This window comes from Loxodonta africana, chromosome 20 (genome assembly GCF_030014295.1).
Source record: "Loxodonta africana isolate mLoxAfr1 chromosome 20, mLoxAfr1.hap2, whole genome shotgun sequence".
NCBI classification, from domain to species: domain Eukaryota; kingdom Metazoa; phylum Chordata; class Mammalia; order Proboscidea; family Elephantidae; genus Loxodonta; species Loxodonta africana.
Genome location: NC_087361.1, coordinates 56,573,441 through 56,599,571, shown reverse-complemented (window position 1 = coordinate 56,599,571; position 26,131 = coordinate 56,573,441). Strand labels below are relative to the sequence as shown.

At 45.1% G+C, this 26,131-nt stretch overlaps 1 protein-coding gene across 1 annotated transcript in view; it reads right to left on the bottom strand.

The window, feature by feature from the left end:
- Positions 1-1,668: 1,668 nt before the first annotated feature.
- LOC111747585 (intersectin-1-like) overlaps positions 1,669-26,131 on the bottom strand; it is a 40,361-nt gene continuing 15,898 nt past the window's right edge. Inside the window, exons 4-10 of the mRNA XM_023548445.2 lie at positions 19,591-19,758; positions 14,639-14,851; positions 11,601-11,722; positions 10,269-10,351; positions 9,725-9,808; positions 9,075-9,248; positions 1,669-5,097 (exon numbers count right to left, since the gene is read on the bottom strand). Of these exons, the coding sequence (XP_023404213.1) occupies positions 4,949-5,097; positions 9,075-9,248; positions 9,725-9,808; positions 10,269-10,351; positions 11,601-11,722; positions 14,639-14,851; positions 19,591-19,758 (993 nt within the window). The 3' untranslated portion in view covers positions 1,669-4,948. The remainder of the gene's footprint in view (positions 5,098-9,074; positions 9,249-9,724; positions 9,809-10,268; positions 10,352-11,600; positions 11,723-14,638; positions 14,852-19,590; positions 19,759-26,131) is intronic.

The following is a 26,131-nucleotide window of genomic DNA, read 5'->3' as shown; positions in this document are numbered from 1 at the left end:
CAACTCATGGCAACCTCATGAGTGTCAGAGTAGAACTGTGCTCCACGGGGTTTTCTATGGCTATGATCTTTACAGAAGCAGATCACCAGGCCTTTCTTCCATGATGCCACTGGGAGGATTCGAACCGCCACACTTTTGGTTAGCAGCTGAGCACAAATCATTTGTACCAGCCAGGGACCTATCAAGCATTGAAGCTCCCCTAAAAGGAGATGTACAAGATGTACACGCGCACACACACACACACACACACACACACACACACACACATACACACACAGTCCAGGGTTCCTCCATTGTAACTCTACACCCTCCCTAACTGGTCCAGAGGAGGCCAGGGCTATGCTAGGGGTGTGCCTGCCACTTGTGTGGGCCTGTTTCTGTCCCTGAGGCTTTCAGATGACAGGCGAGCCAATCAACGCTTGTCTGACCCCAACCTTTCCAGAACTGGATTCAGCTTCAGGGTTTCCTTTGAATGGATGAATCAGGAACAGAGAGCTACACCAAGATTTGGTCCCACTGGGCCACTCCAGGTCAAAGAAGGTGACTAAACATCCCAACTGTACTTCTATAATAAGATGTGGCCCCCACAACACATGACTTAGGCAGTGCCAGGTGAGTCTAGGCAGCTGATGTGGGCCATCCCGGGCAGCAAAGGAAGCCCCCACGGGCACTTCAGCATCCCAGGTGCAAAGAGAAGGAGGTTTTCATTTTACCAAATGCCTCTTAGTTTGCCTCAGACTGCAGCGTCTGCGTTCTTGACCCTGTCACTGGTCTCTGGTGCCACCTGTTACGTTTCTGCCTGGTACTAGCTAAAGGCTCTACCTACTCAAAGCAAAACAAAAACACTCGAGTTGGTTTGTTTCATCTCCTGAATTTCTGGCACTTGTACAGCAAGAATTTCTTGATTAAGCAGGCCCCCTGCTAACCTCACATCAACCTCAAGCCTGAAGTGACTCTGTGCCATTAAAAGTGCTAGAGTCCCAGAAAGGAGCCCATGTAGCACAGTGGTTAAGTGCTCAGCTGCTAACCAGAGGCTCCTTGGAAGACAGGCCTGGCGATCTGCTCTGTAAAGACTGCCCAGCAGCCACTGAAAACCCTATGGAGCAGTTCTACTCTGCAACACATGGGGTTGCCATGAATCAGAATCGACCCCAAGGCAGAAACGAGACTCTGCTATAAAGCACTCTCCAAACTCTAAAAGGTAGGAGAGCCTAAGGTAAGATCAGATCAGATAAAAAATAAATCAAAGCCTATTTGCTGTTTCCAATGGAAATTCTTAAAGTTGTTACACTCAAAATAATCCTTTTTTTTTTTTTTTTTTCCTATGAAGCAAAAAAGGCCCAACCAATTAGAGAAATCAGTGGTTAAGAGATTGGCTGCTACTCAAAGGTCAGCAGTTCGAATCTACCAGCTGCTCCTGGGAAACCCTATGGGGCAGTTCTACTCTGTCCCATAGGGTCACTATGAGTCGGAATCAACTCGACAGCAACAGGTTTGGTTGTTTTTTGTTTTTTTTGAGTAGAGATAGAGAAGTCTTGTCTCCTCATAAAAGGTATTGGCAAGCTCTAAAAATCATTCCAAGAGCTTTACCTTTCGTGTAACACCAGAAGCACCTGGTCCATTCTACCCTGATCTCCAGCCCCACTGGATTCTAGAAGGTCCCTGCTCTGTGTGATCAGAGGCTCCTTGCTTACCCAGGGCAGGTCCTGGAGGGGCAGCCCAACCTGCTCAGCCTTAGAAGGCACCTAATTTCCTTGAACTCACTCCAACCTTGGAAGATACCTGGGGTTTTGGTACCAGGTTCCTGAGATAGGACATAATTTAAGTAGTCAACTTATCCATTTTCACATGAGGTTTTTTTTTTTTCCAATTAAAGTCACAGCTACTCAACCAGAAGAAATCAGTTACTTTCATGTACTCAGGTCATGCTTTAGGTTCTCCAAAAAGCAAAGAAGAAAAAATCATCCCCCTAACGTTACTGGTCTTTGAGAGCAGAGATTTTTCCTCTGCCATCAGAAGACAGGAACATATGATCCAGGCAGTTAACCAAGGAGGCCTGGCCCTGGGTTCTCAGGCATCCCTGGTGCCCCGGCCCAGAAAGGCACCTCTTCCAGCCCTGGAGCTAAGTGAGCCACCTTGCAGGCCCTCATGGTCACAGCAGGCCTGACACCAGGAGAGGATGCTGTCTACCTGCTAGGGGAGGTAAGTACCCACAGGGGGACAGGGATGTGGACTGTCCCGTAAAGAGAGCTGTCTATGAAGAAGGCCCAGCCCAAGGGAGCACAGCTCTGTGGGCAGGAAAGCCGATTCTTGAGCTTAGAGTAGGTCAGTATGTGGGAGGAGCAAGCAGTGTAGCTCAGAGAATAAAGATGCTTAGAGTGTCTACAGGCTGGGATTAGAATGCCAGGATGCAGTGGTCTAGAGAAATCTTGGTTTGGAAAGCAAAGAGCTAGGAGACAGACTGCTTACTGGCAAGGGACATTTCATCTCTGTGAAGTTTATCCCAGACAGTCAAAAACAGAGAAGGGTGAAGGAGTAGAGGCCAAAGGGTTGAAGACTCCATGCATCACCCACATTCCTCTATCCCCCTAACACGATTCATGAGTCACAGCTGAACTGGAGGGCCAGCTAACTCATCTGTAAGTGTGGGCGATTCCATTACAAATTACACCAGTAAGTATGACATTTATCCGGCACTTGCTGCACTGCGCGAGTACCTCAATGATGCTCAACATAGCCATCGCCTGGAAAAAGACTAGCATGTTGCTTTTTCAGGCTACACTAATTCAAATAATGGGATTCCACGAATGCATGACCTGGTGGATCTAAGACCATTACAAGATGTTCGTCATTGTGCATAGCATAACCTACCTACATGACCAGTCTAACACTAACACGCAAATAAAGTCAATGAAGAAAAGACAGAACAGAAAGAAAGGGATTGGAATGGTGACCCAACTCTAGCCCATTTATGCATTTAATCCTTTTTTTTTTCCTAGCACAGGATCATCTCCTTCATAAATACGCTGAACAAACTGCATTGGTTACAGAAACAGGAGAGCATGAGTTAGAAGTCTATGTATAGATTTAATTTAAAACCATTTCTTAACAACATCAAAAATATATAAACTTAAAGTATTTTAACCCTGTTTTCTGCTGGGACATGGTAAACAAATGTGTGCCTGAAGTTAAACTTGGTCTATAACATGTTCAGTCGAAAGTTTCTAACTAAAGGGTATATCTGCTCATTTCAAAAAATACTTACGCCTGTTGCTCCTGATACAAAATTCTACACTATCGTCAATAAATAAATAATAAAGTGTTTCTTAAAAGTATGAAATGTAAACTTTGTTGTCCTTCCAACATAGGCTTTTTAAAAACTGCTTAAAATAGATGGGACTCTTAGGGGAAATTATAACACTACGCATTCAGGTCCCAGCAGGGTAGGGACTCTGCCACTATGCTGACGCTACCATTTATAAAGCTCTTCTACTACCCTAATTAACTTCTAAGGACCGACAGTCAGAGAGAACACCACCCAACACGGGAAAACTAGACTCCAGTACCAAGAGAATATGCAAAGAACATTCCATGACCACAAGAAGCTGGGATTATGAGAACATTAACACATGAACTACACACAGCCTACACTTTTCATTAGCAAATCAAGTTATTATCTAATTATTAGCCCGCCTCCTTGCATATAAAAGGAAAATAAATCAAAGGACTCGAACCTGACAGCTTGGCACGTGGTCATACACTCCTGCTCTGGCATACTATTTCCATTACTGAGAGATTGGGGTGCATAAGAAGGGGCGTGGGAAAGCATCTTGGAGCTTCCTCTCTAGACTTCAGGATCTGCAGGCTGCTAAGGTCTTTCCCCTACCACGTAACAGATTTCCTTCATGTCTTCCCACCCCACCTCCAGATTGTGTTCCTAGTCATTTCTCCTGTTTACACCTTGGAGAAGAGGCCTCGATCCAGGACACACCTTTCTGGGAGCATACCAACAACAGCTGTGGAATTTCTTGTGACATTCAGGATCCAGCACATTCAAGCACAGAATGGATTGCTCACAGCTGGCCACCAGCAACTACTCTTGTCATGAAACATCACAGGGCCTCCAAGCCAAAAGATAATTTTCCAGCACAACCACGACCCAGTGATGTTGTAAAGTAGCCTTTCTGGTGACCTGCCGTGGTCTAATCCAGCAGAGTACAAGTTTTTAGGTAATGAGCTTCCTCAGCCATCTTCCAAGCATGCTGGGAATCGGGACTCAATCAGTATGTTTTCCTTAACGTCTACTAATACAAGGCCTAGAGGGGAATGGCCAGCTTTAACAGCATACCAGCAGGAATTTTCCATGGACCAGCTCTTCAAATAGCTAACTTGGTGCCTGATCAGGAGGCCACCGCACCAAGCCATCAGCTCAAAGACAGCATTTCAAATAAGGCCCCACAGAGCCTTTCTGGGGGACGGGAGTTTGAACCATAACAAGACCATCATAATCTGTTTCTAAACACACCAAAGGCTAGGCATTGTAAGGGCAGGCGCCTACTGGGGCAGGTAGAGGTAAGAAATAGGAAGGTTACATGAGTTCTCCAAAAATACAGACATTGCATTTATAAACCTATTTTACAACAGCTAGACCAATGCCTCAAGGCTGGAGATGGGTCAGACTCCCAACCAAACCTAGTGGGGGCTACGGGATTTCAGAGACCCCTGAACCCATGGTGAGACTGACAAAGGAAAGCACAGTTTTTGTTCCATAAAATGGGAAATTGTTTGGGGGGATGGATTGTCAAGGACTATTCCTAGACGCGTTGAAAGCCTGTCTCTGCTGTCCCGTCGCCCTGCAGCTGAATACCAACCAGTGGTTTCTTAGAAAAGGAACGCGATTTCCAGACAGCATCTGCTGTCTCAAGCTGGAGCTCCACTGGGACACTCCCTAGGGTTCATCAAACAGCTGCAGGTCCAAGCGAACCACAATCTCTCCTGTGGGAACCTCGTGGAGCAGGAGACACTTCGTAACTGGGCCCTTGGAACCCTGATCTTTTTTGATGTCGGCCACACGGATCTCTGTCCGACCCAAAAAATCTGAAATGAAAACAAACAGACCCTAATCAGAGACATAGCTCCTTCTCTACAAGGCATGAATTTAGCCTATGGGAATCTTCCAAAGTAGCTGTATACTTTCCCTTCTTCCAGAAAAGATGTAAGTCACCTTGCAGGAATCCATGAGCTATGATGATGGAGCATGACTTCTAAGTGGGGTGAAAAGGAATGGACACCAGGGTGGGAAAAGGGAGAGGCCAGCACCAGGCTAAAAATGAAGGCCATGACTTTCTGCACGCCTGCTACCACAGACCTGGAAAGCGCTATTAGCTCTCTGGGAAGTAATGCAAAACTGGACGTCTTATCAGCTGCACAATTTACAATGTATGTGAGGTTTTGAAAAGTCACCCCGGAGAAGGACAATTATTTTCGAGGCTAAAATTGGACAGTAATTTCTCCCAGGGGTTGTCATAGGAGCATGCTACACGATGTTGTACCCTTTTCAGAAGAGTCTAGGATGACAAGCTAGGGCTTGTCCTTAGAGTGCCCCTCAGTACATGCGAAGAGCAGACATAGGTGGTGGGAGAGGAGGCAATAGCGTGTGAATGGCATGCTTCCAGCAACGTTCCCAAACAACCTCAGCACTACAAGTACCAAATATTGAGTGCCAGTGCTGTGGACTGAACTGTGTCTCCCGAAAAGATATGTTGAAGTCCTAACCCCTGTGTCTATGAATGTGATCTCATCTGGAAACAAGGTGAAGATGTTATCAATTAAGTTTATGAGGCCATACCAGAGTAGGGTGGGTCCTATTCCAGTCTGACTGGCCTCCTATAAAACCAGAGGTCAGGGAGACAGTCACCCAGGGTGAAGATAGATGCCATGTAAAGATTCATCTAGAAGCCAAGGAATGTCTAGAAAGGCCCAGGGCAACCAGAGGTGTAAGGAGGGTAATGAGCCCCCAGGGGCAATCTCTAAGTTTGGGCCACCCTGCCGGCCTCCTGGGGAGGGATTGGGGGTGGTTATTCACTGGCTGTCCTCGTCTAGCTTGGATTTACGACCAGGGACAAATTCCCCCCTCTAACTCCTCCTCCCTACACCTCTGAGGTTACCAGAAGCTGGAAGAGACAAAAAAAGATCTTCCCCTAGAGCAGACAGAGAGTGTGGTCCTGCCAACACCCGGAATTTGGACTCCTGGCCTCCAGAACTGTGAGACAAAAAATTTCTGATCTTCAAAGCTGCCCACTTTGTGGTGTTTTGTTATGGTTGCACTAGGAAACTAAGACAGTCAGTGTGATAATGTATGTGAACATGTTGAAAAAAATTTAAATGCAAATACACATTGGTGTGAAATGGGCCTCCAGGCCATTACCTGCTTTGTTTATTCATTCAACAAGTACTTGTCTGACATTTACTAGTGACCAGGAACCCCTGTATCAGAAATAGCCTTATTTGAAGTTTCTCATTTAAAATCCAGGAATTCTTCCTATTGGGCAGTGTATTGGGTTGAATAGGGCCCCCCTCCCCAAATTTGCCTCTACCTAGATCCTGTAAATGTAACCTTCTTTGGGGATAGGGTCTTTTCAAATGTAATCAAGTTAGGAGAGGTAATACTGGATTAAAAAAAAAAATACTGGATTAGGGAGGGCCTAATCCAATATGGCAGGCTTCCTTACAAGATGAGGGAAAGGTGACATAGACACAGACACACGCAGGGAAGGTGGCCATGTGGAGACAGAGGCAGAGACTGGAGTTAACGCTGGGAACCAAGATTGGTTCACAAACCAGGGGACACCAAGGACTGTCGACGGCCACCAGAAGCTACGAGGAAGGAGCCTTTCCTAGAGCCTTCGGAGGAGTGTGGCTCTGCCGACCCCTGGATGTCAGACTTCTAGTATCCAGAGCTGTGAGAGGATACGTTTCTGTTGTTTTAAGGCACCCAGTCTGTGGTTATTTTTTATGGCTGCCTTGGGAGCCATAAAGTTGACTTTAAATAAAGGCAATTACCTTCAATGTATAAAGAAAACAAAAATCCTCACAACTGGACCAATAAGCAACATCACCGTAAATGGAGAAAATATTGATGTTGTCAAGGGTTTCATTTTACTTGGATCTAAAATCAACACCCATGGAAGCGGCAGTCAAGAAATCAGTGTGTTGCATTAGGCAAATCTGCTTCAAAAGACCTTTTTAAACTGTTAAAAACCAAAGATGTCACTTTGAGGACAAAGGTGCACCTGACCCAAGCCATGCTACTTTCAATCGCATCATATGCATGTGAAAGCTGGACAAGGAATAAGGAAAACCGAAGAAGAATTGACACCTTTGTATTATGGTGTTGGTGAAGAATATTGAATATACCACGAACTCCCAGAAGAACAAACAAATCTGTCTTTGAAGAAGCACAGCCAGAATGCTCCTTAGAAGTGAGGATGGCAAGACTTTGTCTCATGTACTTTGGACATGTTATCAGAAGGGACCAGTCCCTGGAAAAGGACGTCATGCTTGGTAAAGTAGAGGGTCATCGAAAAAGAGGAAGACCCTCAGCGAGGTGAATTGACACAGTGGCCACAACAATGGGCTCAAACATAGCAACAATTGTGTGGATGGCACAGGACCAGGCAGTGTTTGGTTCTGTTGTACACGGGGTTGCTATGAGTTCAGAACCGTCTTGACAGCACTTAACAACAACAACCAAAAACCAAACCCACTGCCATCGAGTTGATTCTGACTCACAGCGACCCTATAGGACAGAGTAGAACTACCTCTTAGGGTTTCCAAGGAGCAGCCTGTGGATTCAAACTGCTGACCTTTTGGTTAGCAGCCAAGCTCTTAACTACTGCGCCACCAGGGCTCCAATAACAACAAAAATCCTCAATAATGTGAGTGGGCCTCATCTAATCAGTTGAAGGCCTTAGGAGCAAAAATTGCAGCTTCCTGGAGAAAAGGGAAGAATTCTGCCCCAAGGCTGACATAGAAATTCTGCCTGAGTTGCCAGCCTGTTGCCTGACCCAAGGATTTTGAACTTACCAGCCCTCACAATCACATAAACTAATGCACTAAATTAAATCAATTTCTCTCTATCTATACCTACTACAAAGCAGTGCAACAAAACAAAACGTTCCTCACAATCGCCGGCATGTTCCAGTCCACCGTTGTGGCTATGGTGACAATCCTTCTCACCAAGGGTCTCCCTCACCCTCACTGGCCCTCTACTTCACCAAACAAGATGTCCTCCTCTATCGACTGATTCCTCCTGACGAACGTGTCCAAAGCAAGAGAGCCAGACGATGTTCTGTTGTGATCCGTAAGGTTTTCACTGACTAATTTTTGGAAGTAGATCACCAGGCATTTCTTCCTAGCCTATCTTAGTCTGGAAGCTCCACTGAAACCTGTCCAGCATGAGTGACCCTGCTGGTACTTGAAATATTGATGGCACAGCCTCCAGCATCACAGCAACATGCAAGCCACCCAGTACGACAGACAGACAGACAGACAGGTGAGGGAGATACAGGTACAGCCTTGGAAACTCTACGGGGCAGTTATACTCTGTCCTGTAGATAGATAGAGTTGTTATGGATCGGAGTCAACAGGACAGCATACAACAGCAAACATCCACGTAGGTATAGGTATATATGCATGTATGGCCTACTGGTTCTGTTTCTCTGAAGAACGCCAACCAATACAATTGCCATCATGGCTTTTGCCAAGGACTAAAGAACTGTGCTGAGGTCTGGGGGCTCCCTCACCCTTGCAATCGCCTGCCTTTGGAAAGCATAACACCATGCCCTTCGTCTGAGGCAGCTGGCACACTTTGTCCACAATCTCCAAAACACCTCAGCATCTGTGAAGGCCAGCCTCAGGAGAACTAAGTCTTATTTTGTGGCACTCATGTCTCAGAAGGGAAGCCTATGGAATTCTGGACACCAAGTTGTCAGGTAAGAAGACTTTTAGCCGTAACAACGAAGCAAAAGGGAGGAAGGCCAGGCGCCCTGGTGGCTGGGATGCCTCCTACTCACCATCGGGGGAGAACTGGTCCCTCTCAAACACTGTGATGCAGAGGACTTCCTGCTCCAGGTCTCTGATGAAGAACTGGCAATTGGAGTTCCACTTGGGGTTGAGCGTGTCCTGGATGGTCTTGGTGATGTGACACTGGGAGCCCATGGTCACCTCGCAGTAAGGGTTGCTCTTTCCTGGGGTGAACAGAACTGGCTTGACTCTCGCCTGCTGACCGGCTGTTCTGAGGCACAGGTGGGGCTCATGGCCACTGCCCTCCCCCCTCACTGTCCTCCCCTTCATTGCCACGCTTAATAAGTGGCATAAAATGGAGAATCTGGGCCTTTGAAACTCCCTACGATCCAGCCTCATACTTAGGCCAAGAGGAAATAATTAGTCAAGTGGGCTTTTAAAGTAGGCCTTTCCTGTCCTCCCACTTTAGCCTTCTCTTGCGTCAAAGCTACGGTGAAATGGCAGCCACTCAGATGCCCATGAAAAGCAAAATGGTAGAAAGGATAAAAACCTCTAGGTTGTTAACAAGTGCTAGAAAAACCAATTCCGGAAGGAAATGTAGGTTTATGGAAATAGCACATCCGATTTAGAACGGGGAAGGGGGAATGCAGAAAAAGCTCCCAACACTGGAGGGGGCGAGAGGGGCTCCTCGGGTCCTTACCGTGTGAGCGGCAGGGCTTCAGCTCAATGCCTTCAACAATGTTCACCATCAACCTTCCAATACCTGTTGCCCTTTGGGAACGGACTACGGTGGTAGGAAAACAACACAAAGTGCTTCATTTTAACATTCGAGGCCCTTCCCGCCCCCGTTTGCCTCACAGTCCGTTTTGTTTAACTGCACACACCAAGAATCTCTCCCTCGCCTCTCTGTAAGCTTCCTTGTCCCTGGAATGTGCCCTCCGTTTCTCACCCTGCCCCCTTCCTTCCCAGCTCAGGCCTCTCTGCCTCCAGGCACAGCTTCTGGCTCTAAGGTTCCCGAGTCCAACCAAGTGACCCTCCTGCTCTGAGGACCCTGGGTCCTGAGTCCAACCAGGTGACCCCCCTGCTCTGAGGACCCTGGGTCCTGAGTCCAACCAAGTGACCCTCCTGCTCCAAGGACCCTGGGTCCTGAGTCCAACCAGGTGACCCCCCTGCTCTGAGGACCCTGGGTCCTGAGTCCAACCAGGTGACCCTCCTGCCCCAGCGTTGCCCGAGCAATGCCTTACCAAGGTACGCCTTCTCTCGCTTCTTTTTCTCCGTCTCTATGTAGAGTTCAGAAGCAGCTTTGATTTTCTGCACCCAAGCAGTCCTTAGAAAGGAAAAGGCAGAGAGCTGCCAAACAGAACTCAGCATAAAGTCTCGGTCTGGCCAAATCCAGTTTCCAGGACTCCGTTTCTTTGTTCATTTGATTTTAACAACAAAGGCTCAGGAAAGAAAGTCTAATTTTATGTCTCAGGATGCCGATCAGTATTCCCACCGTCCATAAGAAAGGCATGGATGACATTTTTGTAGATGCACCCAAGACCTGCATTTATGCCTCTGTGGAGGAAAATCTGAGAAATCTGACTGGGGGGGGACATCAGCACACTCTTCTTCCTCCCTCATGGAAAAGTATCAGATATTTACTGAGCCCAATCATGACAGAAGGATCTTTCTTATGAAATCACCCAAAGAAAGAACAAAAACCATTTCCCAGATACCAGTACTGGCTGAGTCGATTCCAGCTCATGGAGACCCCACGTGTGTCAGGGTAGAACTGTGCTCCATAGGGTTTTCAGTGGCTGATTTTTCTGAAGTAAACGCTAGGCTGTTCTTTCAGGAGCCACTGGGTGACTTGAACCTCCAAGCTTTTTGTTTAGCAGCCGAGTGTGTTGGCCATTTGCACCACCGAGAGACTCCTTTACCAGACAGGGAACCACCTTACACAAAAGAACAAAAACACACTGTGGGGGGCACTGCAGCCTGGTATTTGCTCCTTTGCTGAGAACCACGTGCACATCAAATTTAGCCAATTGTTTTTTTCTTTTTTTTTGCTTGGCACAAACACCTGTGCCAAACGTGTGCCAAATTCACCCGTCAGAAGATAATTTCGTTTGGATCCAGGACAAAGTCTAGAAGACACAATAGCAGTGAAATACCCACAACCCTAGAATCCAGAGTACCTGTCCAAGGAAGCCAGGTGAGGAGTTTGGGTTTGGGTGTTGGTATTGATCCTCAAATCGCTTTCCTATAGGTTTCTGGCACCTGGGAAACCTTGGTACACTGAGATGCTCCATTTATCTCCAAGAATGCTCAAAAATTCTCAAGAAAATTCTCAAGCAAAATTCGTTTCAATTTCTTTTTATTTTGAAAAATTCATGCCATGTGTCAAACGTGGAGAGGCTATAGAAGAAAGTGTTACGACCTCCAGCCAGAGATGACAGCATTGCAACTGGGGGACTTTGGGGACATTGATTAATTGAAGGTCCCACCTGTGTCCTACCCATGAATGAAGGAAGGACAGAGAGGTGAGGGACAGGGAAGACTGTGTCCAGTGCTGGACAGGTGGCAAGTCTCACCTTTCGTTTATGCTTTCAGCACGGAGGGTGTAGACTCTGTCGATGTGGGAGATGTGGAAGATGGGCTCGTCTCCAGAAGGGTCAGTGGGTAACTTTACTAGGACCTCATTTAGGAAAATAGGCTGAAAGAGAATGCACAGGCATTATAAAACTAGATGAGGGTCTGAGTGTTCCAGTACACTAGACTGAGGGTGTGTGCATGTGTGTGTGCATGCATGCTCCAGTAAACAAAACTGTGTCTGTATCACTGTATATGTATTTGAGTAAATTAAACTGTGTATATGTTCTAGTAAATTACACTGTGCATGTGCATGTGTTCAAGTAACTACCCTGAAAGTGTGTGTAACCCAGTAAACTAGACTGTGTGTGTGTGTTTGTGTACATGTGTTCCCATAAACTAGACTATGCACATTCCACCAAATTAGACTGTATACATGCATATGATCCAGTAATTAGGCTGTGCCTATGTGTGTATACATGTGCTCCAGTAAACTAGACTGTGTGTATGTGTGTACATGTGCTCCAGTACACTAGACTGTATGTATGTGTGTACATGTGCTCCAGTACACTAGACTGTATGTGTGTACATGTGCTCCAGTACACTAGCCTGATATATGTGTGTACATGTGGTCCAGTACACTAGACTGTGTGTATGTGTGTACATGTGCTCCAGTACACTAGACTGTGTGTATGTGTGTACATGTGCTCCAGTACACTAGACTGTGTGTATGTGTGTACATGTGTTCCAGTACACTAGACTGTGTGTATGTGTGTACATGTGCTCCAGTACACTTGCCTGTGTGTATGTATGTACATGTGCTCCAGTACACTAGCCTGTGTGTATGTGTGTACATGTGCTCCAGTACACTAGCCTGTGTGTATGTGTGTACATGTGCTCCAGTACACTAGCCTGTGTGTATGTGTGTACATGTGCTCCAGTAAACTAAACTGTGCCTATGTGTGTACATGTGCTCCAGTAAACTAGCCTGTGTGTATGTGTGTGTACATGTGCTCCAGTAAACTAGCCTGTGTGCCTATGTGTGCACATGTGCTCTGGTAAACTGGACTGTGCCTATGTGTGTACATGTGCTCCAGTAAACTGGACTGTGCCTATGTGTGTACACGTGCTCCGGTACACTGGACTGTGCCTATGTGTGTACATGTGCTCCGGTACACTAGCCTGTGCGTATGTGTGTGTACACGTGCTCCAGTAAACTAGACTATGCGTATGTGTGTGTACACTAGACTATGCATACGTGTGTGTACATCTGCCCCAGTAAACTAGACTGTGTGTATGTGTGTACATGTGCTCCAGTAAACTAGACTGTGTGCATGTGTGTGCATGTGCTCCAGTAAACTAGACTGTGTGCATGTGTGTGCATGTGCTCCAGTAAACTAGATTGTGTATGTGTGTGTACATGTGCTCCAGTAAGCTAGACTATGTGTATGTATGTACATGTGCTCCAGTAAACTAGACTGTGTGTATGTGTGTACATGTGCTCCAGTAAACTAGACTGTGTGCATGTGTGTACGTGCTCAGTAAACTAGACTGTGTGTGTGTGTACATGTGCTCCAGAAAACTAGATTGTGTGTGTGTGTACATGTACCCCAGTAAGCTAGACTGTGTGTATGTGTGTACATGTGCTCCAGTTAACTAGACTGTGCCTATGTGTGTACATGTGCTCCAGTAAACTAGACTGTGTGTACGTGTGTGTACATGTGTTCCAGTAAACTTGACCATGCATACATGTGTGTACACGTGTTTCAGTCAACTAGACTGTGTATGCGCATGTGTTCAGTAACTAGACTGAGGGTGTGTGTATGTGCGTGTTCCAGGAAACTATACTGGAATATTCAATTTGTATTAATATCAAATTGTGTATATTAAAAAAAAATTTTTTTTTTTTTAACCATGCTGCAATTATGGATTATTTCTCCCACCATTTTGCAGGTATTTTAAGTCCTTCAGAATAAGATCTGACTGGTCTGTCTGCCCCACAGTACATTCTGGCTGAAAATAATTCCTAACCAGCAAATAGTCTCCATCAATTTTATTCCCAACTTGCTCCAGTGATTTTCATACAAAGTTCCCAGTGAGGCTATGCATAAATACAATGCTCTTTTCCCCAAAATAAACCTAACTGCTGCTTCAGAGGAAGAAAACACCCCTGCACAGACAAATTTAGAAAAACAATACCCGTGACACAGAGACACACAGACACAGCTGGGCACGTATGAGAGACCCAAATAAGCAGCCTGGGGAAGATCCCCACACGTTGACTGTTGAGTTTGGCTTTTGCTGGAAAGGGTCAGGGGCCCAGATATCTCAAGCTACCTTGAGCAGATGGGTGGCGGATTCGGAGCTGTTGAAGGCTTTGTACTTCTGGAATGGAGCTTAGCCACACCTGTCTCATCTGTGCACTAATCCAGGAGCTCCTAGAGGGAAGGTCTGCTTGCCACGGATATGGCTGCGGCACCCACAGCAGCCGTTGGTGGTTACACACATTCCATCTATTAAACTGAGTGCCGCTCCTTGTCTGACGTTAGTGGAACTGCAGCTGGATATAGACTGTTCTCCACTTCAGTTACCCTAAATCCTGGGTCACCCTCTCTGCCTTTCCTCTTTGCTAACGAAACCCAAACCAAACCTGTTGCCGTCGAGTCGATTTCGACTCATAGCGACCTTATAGGACAGAGTAGAACTGCCCCACAGAGTTTCCAAGGAGCAGCTGGTGGATTCAAACTGCCGACCTCTTGGTTAGCAGCCGAACTCTTAACCACTGGGCCACCAGGGTTCCCCTTTTCCCTACAGTGTCCTCAAAAAACAAAAACCAAATCAGTTGCTGGCTGTGACCTTTCGGAGGCAGATCGCCAGACCTTCTTCCCAGGCGCCTCTGGGCAGGTTTGAACCATCAACCTCTTGGTTAGCAGTTGAGTGCTTAACCATTGGCACCACTGCTAAAACCCTGGCACCTTTTGGAAAATTTCTCCTCCCCAAGCACATCAACCCTGATATTGCAATCTAGAATCCAACTTACTGTTTTGTACATTTTATACTGCAGGTTAGATTTGGGACTGAAGACCTTGTCGGTGCCAGAAGACCCCAAGGGCTTTATGATTTGGGTCAGCAGGAGGAAGTCGTTGAAGAGGAAGCCATACAGTTCCTTGTTGCTCTTGGCTTTGTAGAGTTTCCCACTGTGCAGAAACTTGCGTGGCCCCAAGCAATTGGTCACTGAATTGAACACAAGTTGCTGAGGAAGGAAAACAAAACCCAAAGAAGAGGTGATGAAGGGAGGTTGTTTTTTGTGTTTCTGGTTTTTGCATCGGAAAGCGTGGGCTCCGTCAGGACCTGAGGCCGGGCCCCAGCAGGGCCCTTTCTTAGGCACAAATCAAGGACGACTTTGCTGATGGCAGTGCCACTCAGAGCCAAATAAGCAATCACTCCAAGGTAAGGTTCCGGGGATTCCAGTGAGAAGAGTCCTGTTTATAATTCCCAATGCTTTCCACTAGGGGCGTGCTAGTGCCGGAGGATGACTGATTGCTGGGGAAGCTGGGCAGCAGGAAGGCAAACGTGGGCCCTCTCCCACCTTGACCAGTGTCTGCCCATGCTGGGAGGTGGCATGAACCAGCTCCAAACAGGAGGCCCCACAGGCTCCGACAGCCCTTCACGCCTCTGCCCAGCAGCAGCGACTCTCTCTCCGGGCTTCCACGGCCCAGTGCTACCTTCTAGAAGGGGCACATTCAGAGTCCTGACCTCCAGCACATGGGGGACTGCAAAACTCAGTGGTGCCCAGTGACACTTGAAAGCCAAACAGAACAGACACTGCATTGGTGCACATGCAGCCTCCCCAACTCACTCGCTGTGACGATGTGAAGGGACAGATATTTCCCTGCCACTCGGCAAACATTAGAGGCAGTACTGAGGGTTGCAATGCAGCTCTAACATCCCTCTGGGTTCTGTCATCTTAGACAAGCAGGTTCTGAGGGCTGAGAGGGGATGGAGGCAGAGAAGCAGGCAGAGAGATTGAGGGAAAGGAAGGCCACAGCCATGTGCCAGGCAGTGAGATGATCCAGGCAGGTGGCAGATCCTTCACAGTCCCCACTGTCCACACTCAGGTCCCCAGAGGGCCCTCCACCTAGCAGCCTTCAGGGCTGAGGCTCTCTCCAGAGCTACTAAGCCCCACAGACTTGTCTGAGGAGAGTATTTGTGAAGGGGTCTTATGGATTGAATTGTGTCCCCCCAAAATGTGTCAGCTTGGCTAGGCTATGATTCTCAGTGTTGTGTGGTTGTGCTCCAATCTGTGATCTGATGTGTTATAAATCCTAACCTCTATGACGTTAATGAGGCAGGATTAGAGGCAGTTATGTTAATGAGGCAGGACTCAATCTACAGGATTAGGTTGTATCTTGAGTCAATCTCTTTTAAGATATAAAAGAGAGAAGTGAGCAGAGAAGAGAGGGACCTCTTACCACCAATAAAAAGCACTGGGAGCAGAGCGTGTCCCTGGGACCTGAGTACCCTGCGCTGAGAAACTACTAGACCAGACGAAGATTGATGACAAGGATCTTACCCCAGAGCTGACACAGAGAGAAAGCCTTCCCCTAGAGCTGGCACCTTGAATTTGGACTTCTAGCCTCCTACACTGTGAGAGAATAAATTTGTTTGTTAAAGCCATCCACTCGTGGTGTTTCTGTTATAGCGGCACTAGATAGCTAAGACAAGGGGTGATAAAGCTCACAATATGTGTCCCCCAAGAGATGCTGGTGGCTACCCTCCTACCTCCAACATAAAAGAAGGAATCAGAAACCTATTGGTGGCAAAAAAAAAAAAAAAGTGTGGCCACACCACCCCTTTCCACTCTTGGGTACAAGGAGGGAGAGGTCTCCAACCTCCAAAGAGGCTCTGAAGGAGCCCAAAAGCCCAACTGGAGCCTTCAAAAAATATTCTTCACCCCCTTGCACTCTGAACAGGAGCCTGAAATCAATCTATCCCTTTTTTGCTTGCCAAGAGAGAATTCAAGTCACTTGAAGACAATGAATTCAGAGAAGGCAAATGTCACTGGATTCAACACTAGGAAACAGATGTGGTTCATTCATATTCAAAGTTTAGGGTTCCTAGTTGGCCAGGCTTACATTGAACATATAGGAACTGAGGGAAGGCTTTAAGCATCCAGAAAAACAACTAAATCTGTCTCAGAAGAAACACAACTAGAATGCTCCTTAGAAGCGAGGAGGGCGAGACTTACTTTTGACACATCATCAGGAAAGACCAATCTCTAGAAAAGCACATCATGTTTGGCAAAGTGAAGGGTCAGCAAAAATGAGGGAAACTTTCAATGAAAGGGACTGACACAATGACCGCAACAATGGACTCACACATACCAATAATCATGAAGATGGCACAGGACCAGGCAACATAAGGTCACCATGAGTCAAAGTCGACTTGATGGCAACTAACAACAACGACAACAAATCTTAAGACAAGCATGCCAAAGACAGCATTTATTTGAAACTTCATCCCCAGCGTGTCCATATCTGGACCACACTTGGTACACATATGATAGTAAATAAGGAAGCAGAGACTTTGTATCCACTTCTCGTTATTGTGAACACCATAAAGAGAAAAGCAAAACTGGTATACAATAACTAGGAAACACCAACAATAAAGATGAGCAACAGTCTCATTCCAAGGAGGGTATATGAGCCACAAAAATCAAATGACACAAACTCATGCTTCATGTTTTAGGATGAAGACCCAGGCCTCACTCTGCCCCCTCTGATTGAACCTGTCAGACTCAGGAAAGGTCCCCTTTGCATGTGCATGTTGCCATTTGGCACTTCTGCCTGGTAGAGTCCAGAAGAGAGAGCTGCTAAGGTTCGTGTGTCTTCAGGGTCAAGTTCATGCTCCTGTGAATAACACACATGCCCTTCCCCACCTGGCCTCAACCTGCCTTAACTTCTCTCATTCCCCCAGTTCCTCACCAACACCCTGCTCGTGCTGTGCCCTTCACCCATAATGTCCTCCCCCTGGATTCCTTACTGGAGAGATACCTCCTTCCTTCAACACCCAATCAAGTGTCACCTTCTCCGATGCTTCCCTGAATCCCTGTTTAGCCATCTCTTCCTCCCCATTGCCTGTACCTGCAGCACTTGATACCTAACTCTGCCTCATCACGTCCCATATTTTGTTGTAAATATTGATTTAACCCACCTGCTTCCTCCAGGACCATAAGCTCCTTGTGAGCAGGGGTCACGTCTTATTTATTTTCATTTCTCCAGTGTTTGGTGCTGAGCAATGGCACAGAGGCAGGGGCTCGATTGATGTTCACTGAATGAATGAGTGAGTGAGCGAGTAGGCAACCAGCCAAAGAATGTCCCTGGACTGCTTTTCACTGGGAAATTTCAAAACGGGAGTCCGCATCTATCACTTTGGTTTCCACAAAGCTGCTTCCACGGCTTTAGTTATACTCCACCCACACTGAAGGACGGGGAGGTGAGCATGGGGAAGGGATCTGTGTGCTGACTTCCTCAGTAGTGACTGCCTCTGAAGCTTACAAGAATGAAGGAACCACAGGGAGAATGGATGGGGGAAACATAATCTCTGGGCATTTGGGGAAACCCTAATGAATGCTGTGTGTGCCACTGTGTGTGTGGGCATGTGTGTGTATGTACACGTGTACAGAGGCAAAGGGAGAGAAAACAGAGTGAATGAGATTAAACAAAAGATAACAACAAGAACAAAACCCTATTGTCGTAGAGTTGATTCCGACTCACGGCGGCCCTATAGAACAGAGTAGAACTGCCCCATAGAGTTTCCAAGGAGCACCTGGTGGATTTAAACTGCTGACCTTTTGGTTAACAGCCATAGCTCTTAACTACTATGCCACCAGGGTTTCCAAACAAAAGGTAAGTGACAAGAAAAGAATTCAAGACCAAAGAAGAGGATTCTGTTTCTGGCATTATGGTAGACTAGATACTTTAAATGACTGACCTAGCCAAAAAAAATGAGTAAAATATAAAAACCTATTTTTTAATGCATGCAAACTGGGAGAAAAAAAAGTAAGAAATTTGCAGAGACCAAAAAGAAAATGAAAACGGGGACTCTGGAAGATGAAGAAGCACCAAAGACAGCTTTAGCCTAAGATTCTCTTTTGAATCTAGTGACCTTGAGTTTCCATTTTAGTAGCTCCATAGAATGCAGGAGACAAGAAACGTGACCCAGAGCCCACTCAAAGTGAAAGATCTAATAGGAGAATTCCACAAAAAGCTGGGTCCCAAAGAACAAATGATAAATAAACTCAAGCACAGAAGGAAGGAGCAAGAAAGCATGCCTGTTCTAACTTCAGTGTAAGTGGAGAAACAAAAATTACCCTGGGAATTTGTAACAAGTCAACTCTCACACAAGTTTACGATCTCAGTTCATGCAACCAGTGTGATCCAAAAACTCCTCTGAATTTAATTGAGGGTGATCCGTCGCTAAGCCTCACCATCCCCTCAGGAGGACTCCAACTTTAGGCCCCAAAGATTCTCACACATAAAATTCCAAGGAACATTGAGATTACAGTAAAATGTAAAAAAGTCACAATACATACAGAGAAACAAGGCATGTTTAGTGAGGCGTAGCAGAAAAAACAGCAGATTCAGACCCAATATAAAATGAAAATCTTAGATATCAGAATTATCAGATTCAGAACATACATAAACACATTTAAAATGTATTAAGAAATGAGAAGCACGAACATTTGAGCAAGAATCATGAGACAAGAAAAAGCAAGCATATTTGAGAAAATAAACCTAACCGCTGAAAACTGAAAATAATTGAAATAAAGAACTCAGTGGGTAGATTAAATAGCAGATTAAAAGCAGCCAAAGAGAGAATCAGTAAATTGTAGGCTGGAGAGGATGGTTGATGATTTTTTTCTTGTCCTCTTTCAGGCTGGCTGCTGAAGCTCAGCCAGGAGAGGCCTGAATCCCACCCCAAGCCAGCTACCTCAGACAGGCCTTCACACTGCACATGGGCTTGGATCCACTCCAGCCGGTCAGAGTTCTCCTTCTCGCGCACTCCTTCATTCACCTGGGAACACAGCTCTTCTGCCTTTTCCAGGGCGTGTTTCAAGTGGCTGTGGTCAGGGTGGTTTTCAGGAGTGTTTTCCAGGATCTACATAGGAGAACAGAAAACAACAACCTCCTTGTTGTGCCATCCTTTTAGACAATGCGAGTGAGCCTGGGGTTTGTTGTCCTGGAGGACCAGGGCCAGTAGGAACTGGGTCCAGTCCTTTCCTGTTCAGCCCACTGAGAAACCACAACTCTGAGCACCCACCTTGGCAATGAACTTGGAGCATGATGGCCACTCCCTGTTCACTCCAGCAGGTGGCCTTGCAGTGGGCCTCTCCTCTTCATGGGCCCAGGTGGAGTCCAAGACTCCTGCCAGAGGGGCAACGGATGTTCCAGCCCTTAAGGCCCTGTAGTATCCCCGGGGCTAGATGAGTGGCCTGCCCAGCAAAATGCCAAAATCCCAGGGTGAACATGCTCATGGCCCTAAACCTCAAATGCAAACTCACAGGATCATGAGTGGTACACACAGGATTACAGCCAAAATCTCTCTTTGAAAATCTTCACTCCATTTTACCGATGAAGAAACTGAGTCCAGAGACAAGGACCAGAACTCAGGCTTCCCGGCTCCAATTCAGTGTTCTCCCACTTGCTTGCTCACTTGGGGGAACTTACAATGGCATTTCAGTGTTTGATCTGAATGGTGTCCCATTAACTCACCAATTAGGGTCTAAGAGCTGGCATGGTACCCCTATGGGGTGGAGGGATAATGCCTCATTACTTATATTTAGCATATAGCCTGGGGTATTGAGGAGAGCAGTGGCTAAAATAAGTGCAGTGGGCACCCCATGGATTTGTCCTAGGGAATGGCTCTTTCCAGGATCCATGTACATTTTGAGGGAATCTGTGCTCCTTTGGAACCATATACAGATGGGTGCACTGGAGCAAACGCGTGTTCTTCTGGGTAGTCCATCCTAAGCTAGTGGTTAAGAGTATCAGTTCTGGAGCCAGACCTCCTGAGTTAAAATTCCTGCTCTGCTACTGACCAGTCATGATTTGAGTAAGTCACATAAATGTTCTGAGTCTTAGTTTCCTCAGGTGAATCATGGGGATACTAACAGCGCCCTCATTATAAGGTTGTTTGAGGATTAAATGATGAAATATAAATAGAGCACTTGGCAAAGTACCTGGCGCTTAGAAAGTGTCCAACAAGTGATGGCAATTACCATCAGATTCTAAAAGGACTTCCAGGGCCCTAAAAACAATCATCACCTTCTGCTCCAGATTGACAATGAAGAAAGATCCTAAGTCACCTTTGGAAAATATGAGGAGAAAGTTAAAGACATGGTGACATGGTACTTGTCTAGGCTTTGTTCACATACAAATTATTCAAGTGGACTTTACCCTGAATAACATCTCATCTCAAAGTTAACACTTGGGTTTAAAGTCCTAGGTAGGCACCTAAATTCAGAAAACAAGTTCTTTGTCCTGGGTTTCCACCATTCTATTCCAAGCTACAATCCCAACCTCTGTACATTAGACTCTTTGGGGAGCTTTGAAAAATCCTGAGTCTCACCTCATCCCAGATTCTATCAGAATCCTTTGGGGTGGGCTTGGGCATCAGAACTTTCTAAGGCTCTCCAGGTGATTCTAATATGCAGCCAAGTCTGAGGACCACAGCTGTAGACTGGGAACTCACACAGCTGACATGTGTGAGGTCCTTTGTTTTGTCTTGGTTTGTTTCAAAATGAAAATAGGTTTATTGGTTTTTCTAATTGTAAAAGTAGTATGCATGCAGTGTAAAAAAATTAGAAAATTCAGGAACTCATAGAGAACCTAGAAGTCACCCATAATATCCCTATCTGGACAGAACCTTTGTCTGCATATAAGGTAGTGTACTCTGCTAGATGCACACATACAAAAATTTTTTTAAATAAAAATCGGATCATACGATACTGTACATTTTTTACACTACTTTATTTCCACCTAACAGCAAGTATATCATGTCACTAGATACAGAGCTACATAATTTCTAAGTGCTCCCATGCATTTAAACAGTTTCCTTCTGATAAAACTTCATGCTGCTTCCAGGTTTTCAATATAATAAATATTGTTATGAATTCTCCTATATAAATCTTTGAACAGTTCTCTGATTATTTCCTTAGAATAATTTCCTAGATGTGGAATCGCTAAGCCAAAGAAGATGTACAGTTAGATTAAAAAAAAAAAAAAAAAAAGATCTATATACCACCCTCCAAAAGGCTCTACCAACATATCTTCCACCAACATTCTTGCCAACATTGGAGCCTAAAAAAATTTTTTCAATATATGTCAATCTGATGAGTCAAAAACAAGGTATTTTCTTTTTTTTTTAATTTTATTACTAGCGAATTTGAACTTTTTGTACGTTCACTACATAAGTATACTAAATAATAAAGCTAACATTTATACAGTGCTTAGCACAAGCCAGGCACTTCACATATATTAACTCAGGTAATTCACTATATAATACTATGCAGTAACAACACTATGGAGTAGGTACTGTTAGCATTGCTGTTTTACAGACAAGGAAACTAAGGCATAGAGAGATCAAGTAACTTGCCCAAGGGCACACAGTGGTGGTGCCAATATTCAAACCCAGGCAGCCTGGCTCCAGGGTCTGTGCTCTTTACTGCTACTCTAAATTGCTTCTTGGAAATTTTGAGTTGTATATTTCACCTGTTTTTCTAGTGAGGTGTTTGTCTTTTTCTTTTTAAGTTGTAAGAGCCCTTTATATATGGTGGCATGGTAGTTAAGAGTTCAGCTGCTAACCAAAAGGTCAGAAGTTCGAATCTACCAGGTGCTCCTAGGAAACCCTATGGGGTTGTTTTACTCTATCCTATAGGGTCACTGTGAGTCGGAATTGACTTGACAGCAATGGGTTTTGGTATAAAATACGTTTAAAAAAAAAAAAAAGCCTGTTGCCATCGAGTTGATTCTGACTCACAGAGACCCTATAGGACAGAGTAGAACTGCCCCACAGGGTTTCCATGGAGCAGCTGGTGAATTCAAACTGCCAACTTTTGGTCAGCAGCCAAGCTCTTAACCACTGTGCCAACAGGGCCCAGGTATATTATAGTACCTACTTATATACAGTTAAAAATATGTCTACCCAGTTTAAACCTGTCATTTGACTTTTAAGAATGTTTTTATATTTTATAAAAAGCTTTTAATTAAAAAAAAAGTTTATATGCAAATAGCATATTGATACATTCTTGATGTGACAGATGCAAACAATACAGAAGTATGTATAACAAATATGAAAATTTCCCTTCACTAGCCTACCCCAGGGGTAACCACTGCCAACAGTACCAATAGCCACACAGAGCTTTCCCCCTTTTTGCAAAATGGACCATACTGTAGGATTGCTCTATGAAGTTTTTTTTTTAATTTAGCATCATTTTCTGTATATCCTCCCATGCTAACATACAGAAGTCTTCCGTATCTTTTAAAATATTTTCACAGCACAGATTTATCACAATGTATTTAACCACTCCCCTTAGTGAACATGTAGATTATACCCAGAATAAAGGATTCATTCATTCATTTATTTATTTTTAGGTTGCCAAGCTACGACTCTAAATCCTAACGTTCCATCTTTAGTGTCATGGCTAAGAGCTTCTCTACATGAATATTTCGTCTCAGTACTTTCATGGTTTTTCACATGTACATACATAAAACTGGCCACCTTTTAAAATTCTCCCCTTAGTTCCATCAGTTTTCCAGTTAATTCTCTTGGGTACTCTAGAGGACGACAATTGTATTTCTGCAAATAATGATAATCTGTCTTTTCCTTTCTAATATTTATGCCCCTCAGCCCTTTGTTTTGGTCTCTTTCCTCTCTTGGCTAGATGGAGAACACCTATTTAAAAAGCTTGTTTCCAACTTTAATTTGCAATTAAGCATGGGGGCAGTCAAGGAAAGCATTGAGCTAGTTCAATCGTAGCTGTCAAGCTGAAAGAGAGGAAACAGTAGGTTGAATGTCCCTTTCAGAACAAATTCTTTAACTCAGTTCAACGTGCCACAGTGTGTTTTGTGGGGTCAGAGTGGACTGAGGAGAAGACTCACGTGGTAGGGAGATTTGTTACACATTGAGGGATTGAGCAAGCAAATAAACATATTGAGGATAACGAGAGACAGTTTCTCATTGAGAAAGGAGTTGCAGATATGCAAAGCGGGAGCCCACTACTGTCAAGTTGATTCCAACTCCTAGCAACCCCATGTGTTACAGAATAGAACTGCTCCGTAGGATTTTCTTTCTTTATTTATTTAATTTTTATTGTGCTTCAAGTGAAAGTTTACAAATCAAGTCAGTCTCTCACACAAAAACTTATATACACCTTGCCACATACTCCCAATTGCTCTCCCCCTAAGGAGACAGCTGGCTCCCTCCCTCCACTCTCTCTTTTTGTGTCCATTTCACCAGCTTCTAACCCCCTCTACCCTCTCATCTCCCCTCCAGGGAGGAGTTGCCAACATAGTCTCAAGTGTCCACCTGATCCAAGAAGCTCACTCCTCACCAGCATCCCTCACCAACCCATTGTCCAGTCCAATCCCTGTCTGAAGAGTTGGCTTTGGGAATGGTTCCTGTCCTGGGCCAATAGAAGGTCTGGGGGCCATGACCACCAGGTCCGTAGGATTTTCTTGACTGCAGTCTTTATGGAAGCATATCGCCAGGCCTGTCTTCCCCAGCACTGCTGAGTGAGTTCAAACTGCCAAACTTTAGGTTAGTAACCGAGCGCAGACCGTTTGTGCCACCCAGGGATCTTTGGAAAGGGGGAAGATTAGAATAAATTCTGTGGTGTTGGATTAGAATAGAAGGTATTGGTGTGAGCTAGTGAACAAATCTGTCTGGGAAGAAGCATAGCCAGAATACTCCTTAGAAGCAAGGATGGTGAGACTTCATCTCACATACTTTGGACATGTTATCAGGAGGAATCAGTCCCTGGAGAAAAGGACATCATGCTTGGTAAAACAGACAGTCATCGAAAAAGAGGAAGACCCTCAATAAGATGGACTGACATGGTGGATGCAACAATGGGCTCAAGCACAACAACGATTGTGAGGATGGCAGAGGACCAGGCACTGATTTGTTCTGTTGTACATGAGGTCGCTATGAGCCAGAACCAACTCAAGGGCACCTAACAACAACACCAATGGGTTTTAATATACATACCACACTTTTATGCAAATAACTCACACTTTGTATGTTTGTTTGCCAATCTTGCCCTCTCCCACACATGCAAAGTATTTTTGTAAGAGCACTATGCTAATTTTTTTACAGCAACATGTTAAAAAATATTAGCAGAGTGGTGCTTATGAAAATACCTCGGGGGTGGGAGTGCAGTTGGCAAACAAACGTAGAAGGTGAATATTATATAGGTAAAAATATGGTAGATAGATGGATCTAGAAATACTTACAGGTGTGCATACATTTATAGCCATATATACAAATACATGGAGATCAAATGATAGAATTTTGCAAGACCAACGACTTCTTCATTGCAAATACCTTCTTTCACCAACATAAACGGTGACTATACACATGGACCTCGCCAGATGGAACACACAGAAATCAAATTGACCACATCTGCGGAAAGAGAGGATGGAAAAGCTCAATATCATCAGTCAGAACAAGGCCAGGGGCCCACTGTGAAACAGACCATCAATTTCTCATATGCAAGTTCAAGCCGAAACTAAAGAAAATCAGAGCAAGTCCACGAGAGCCAAAATATGAACTTCAGTATGTCCCACCTGAACTTAGAGACCATCTGAAGAACTGATTTGATGCACTGAACGCTAGTGACCGAAGACCAGACAAGTTGTGGAATGACATCAAGGACATCATCCATGAAAGCAAGAGGTCACTGAAAAGACAGGAAAGAAAGAAAAGACCAAGATGGATGTCAGAGGAAACTCTGAAACTTGCTCTCGAACATCGAGCAGCTAAAGCAAAAGGAAGAATTGATGAAGTAAAATAACTGAACAGAAGATTTCAAAGGGCGTCTCAAGAAGACAAAGTAAAGTATTATAATGACATGCGCAAAGAGCTGGAGATGGAAAACCAAAAGGGAAGAACACACTTGGTGTTTCTCAAGCTGAAAGAACTGAAGAAAAAACTCAAGCCTCGAGTTGCAATAGGGAAGGATTCCATGGGGAAAATATTAAACGACGCAGGAAGCATCAAAAGAAGATGGAAGGAATACACAGAGTCATTATACCAAAAAAAATTAGTCCATGTTCAACCATTTCAAGAGGTGGCATATGACCAGGAACTGATGGTACTGAAGGAAGAAGTCCAAGCTGCACCCAAGGCATTGACGAAAAACAAAGCTCCAGGAATTGATGGAATATCAATTGAGATGTTTCAACAAACAGATGCAGCGCTGGAGGTGCTCACTGGTCTATGCCAAGAAATATGGAAGACAGCTTCCTGGCCA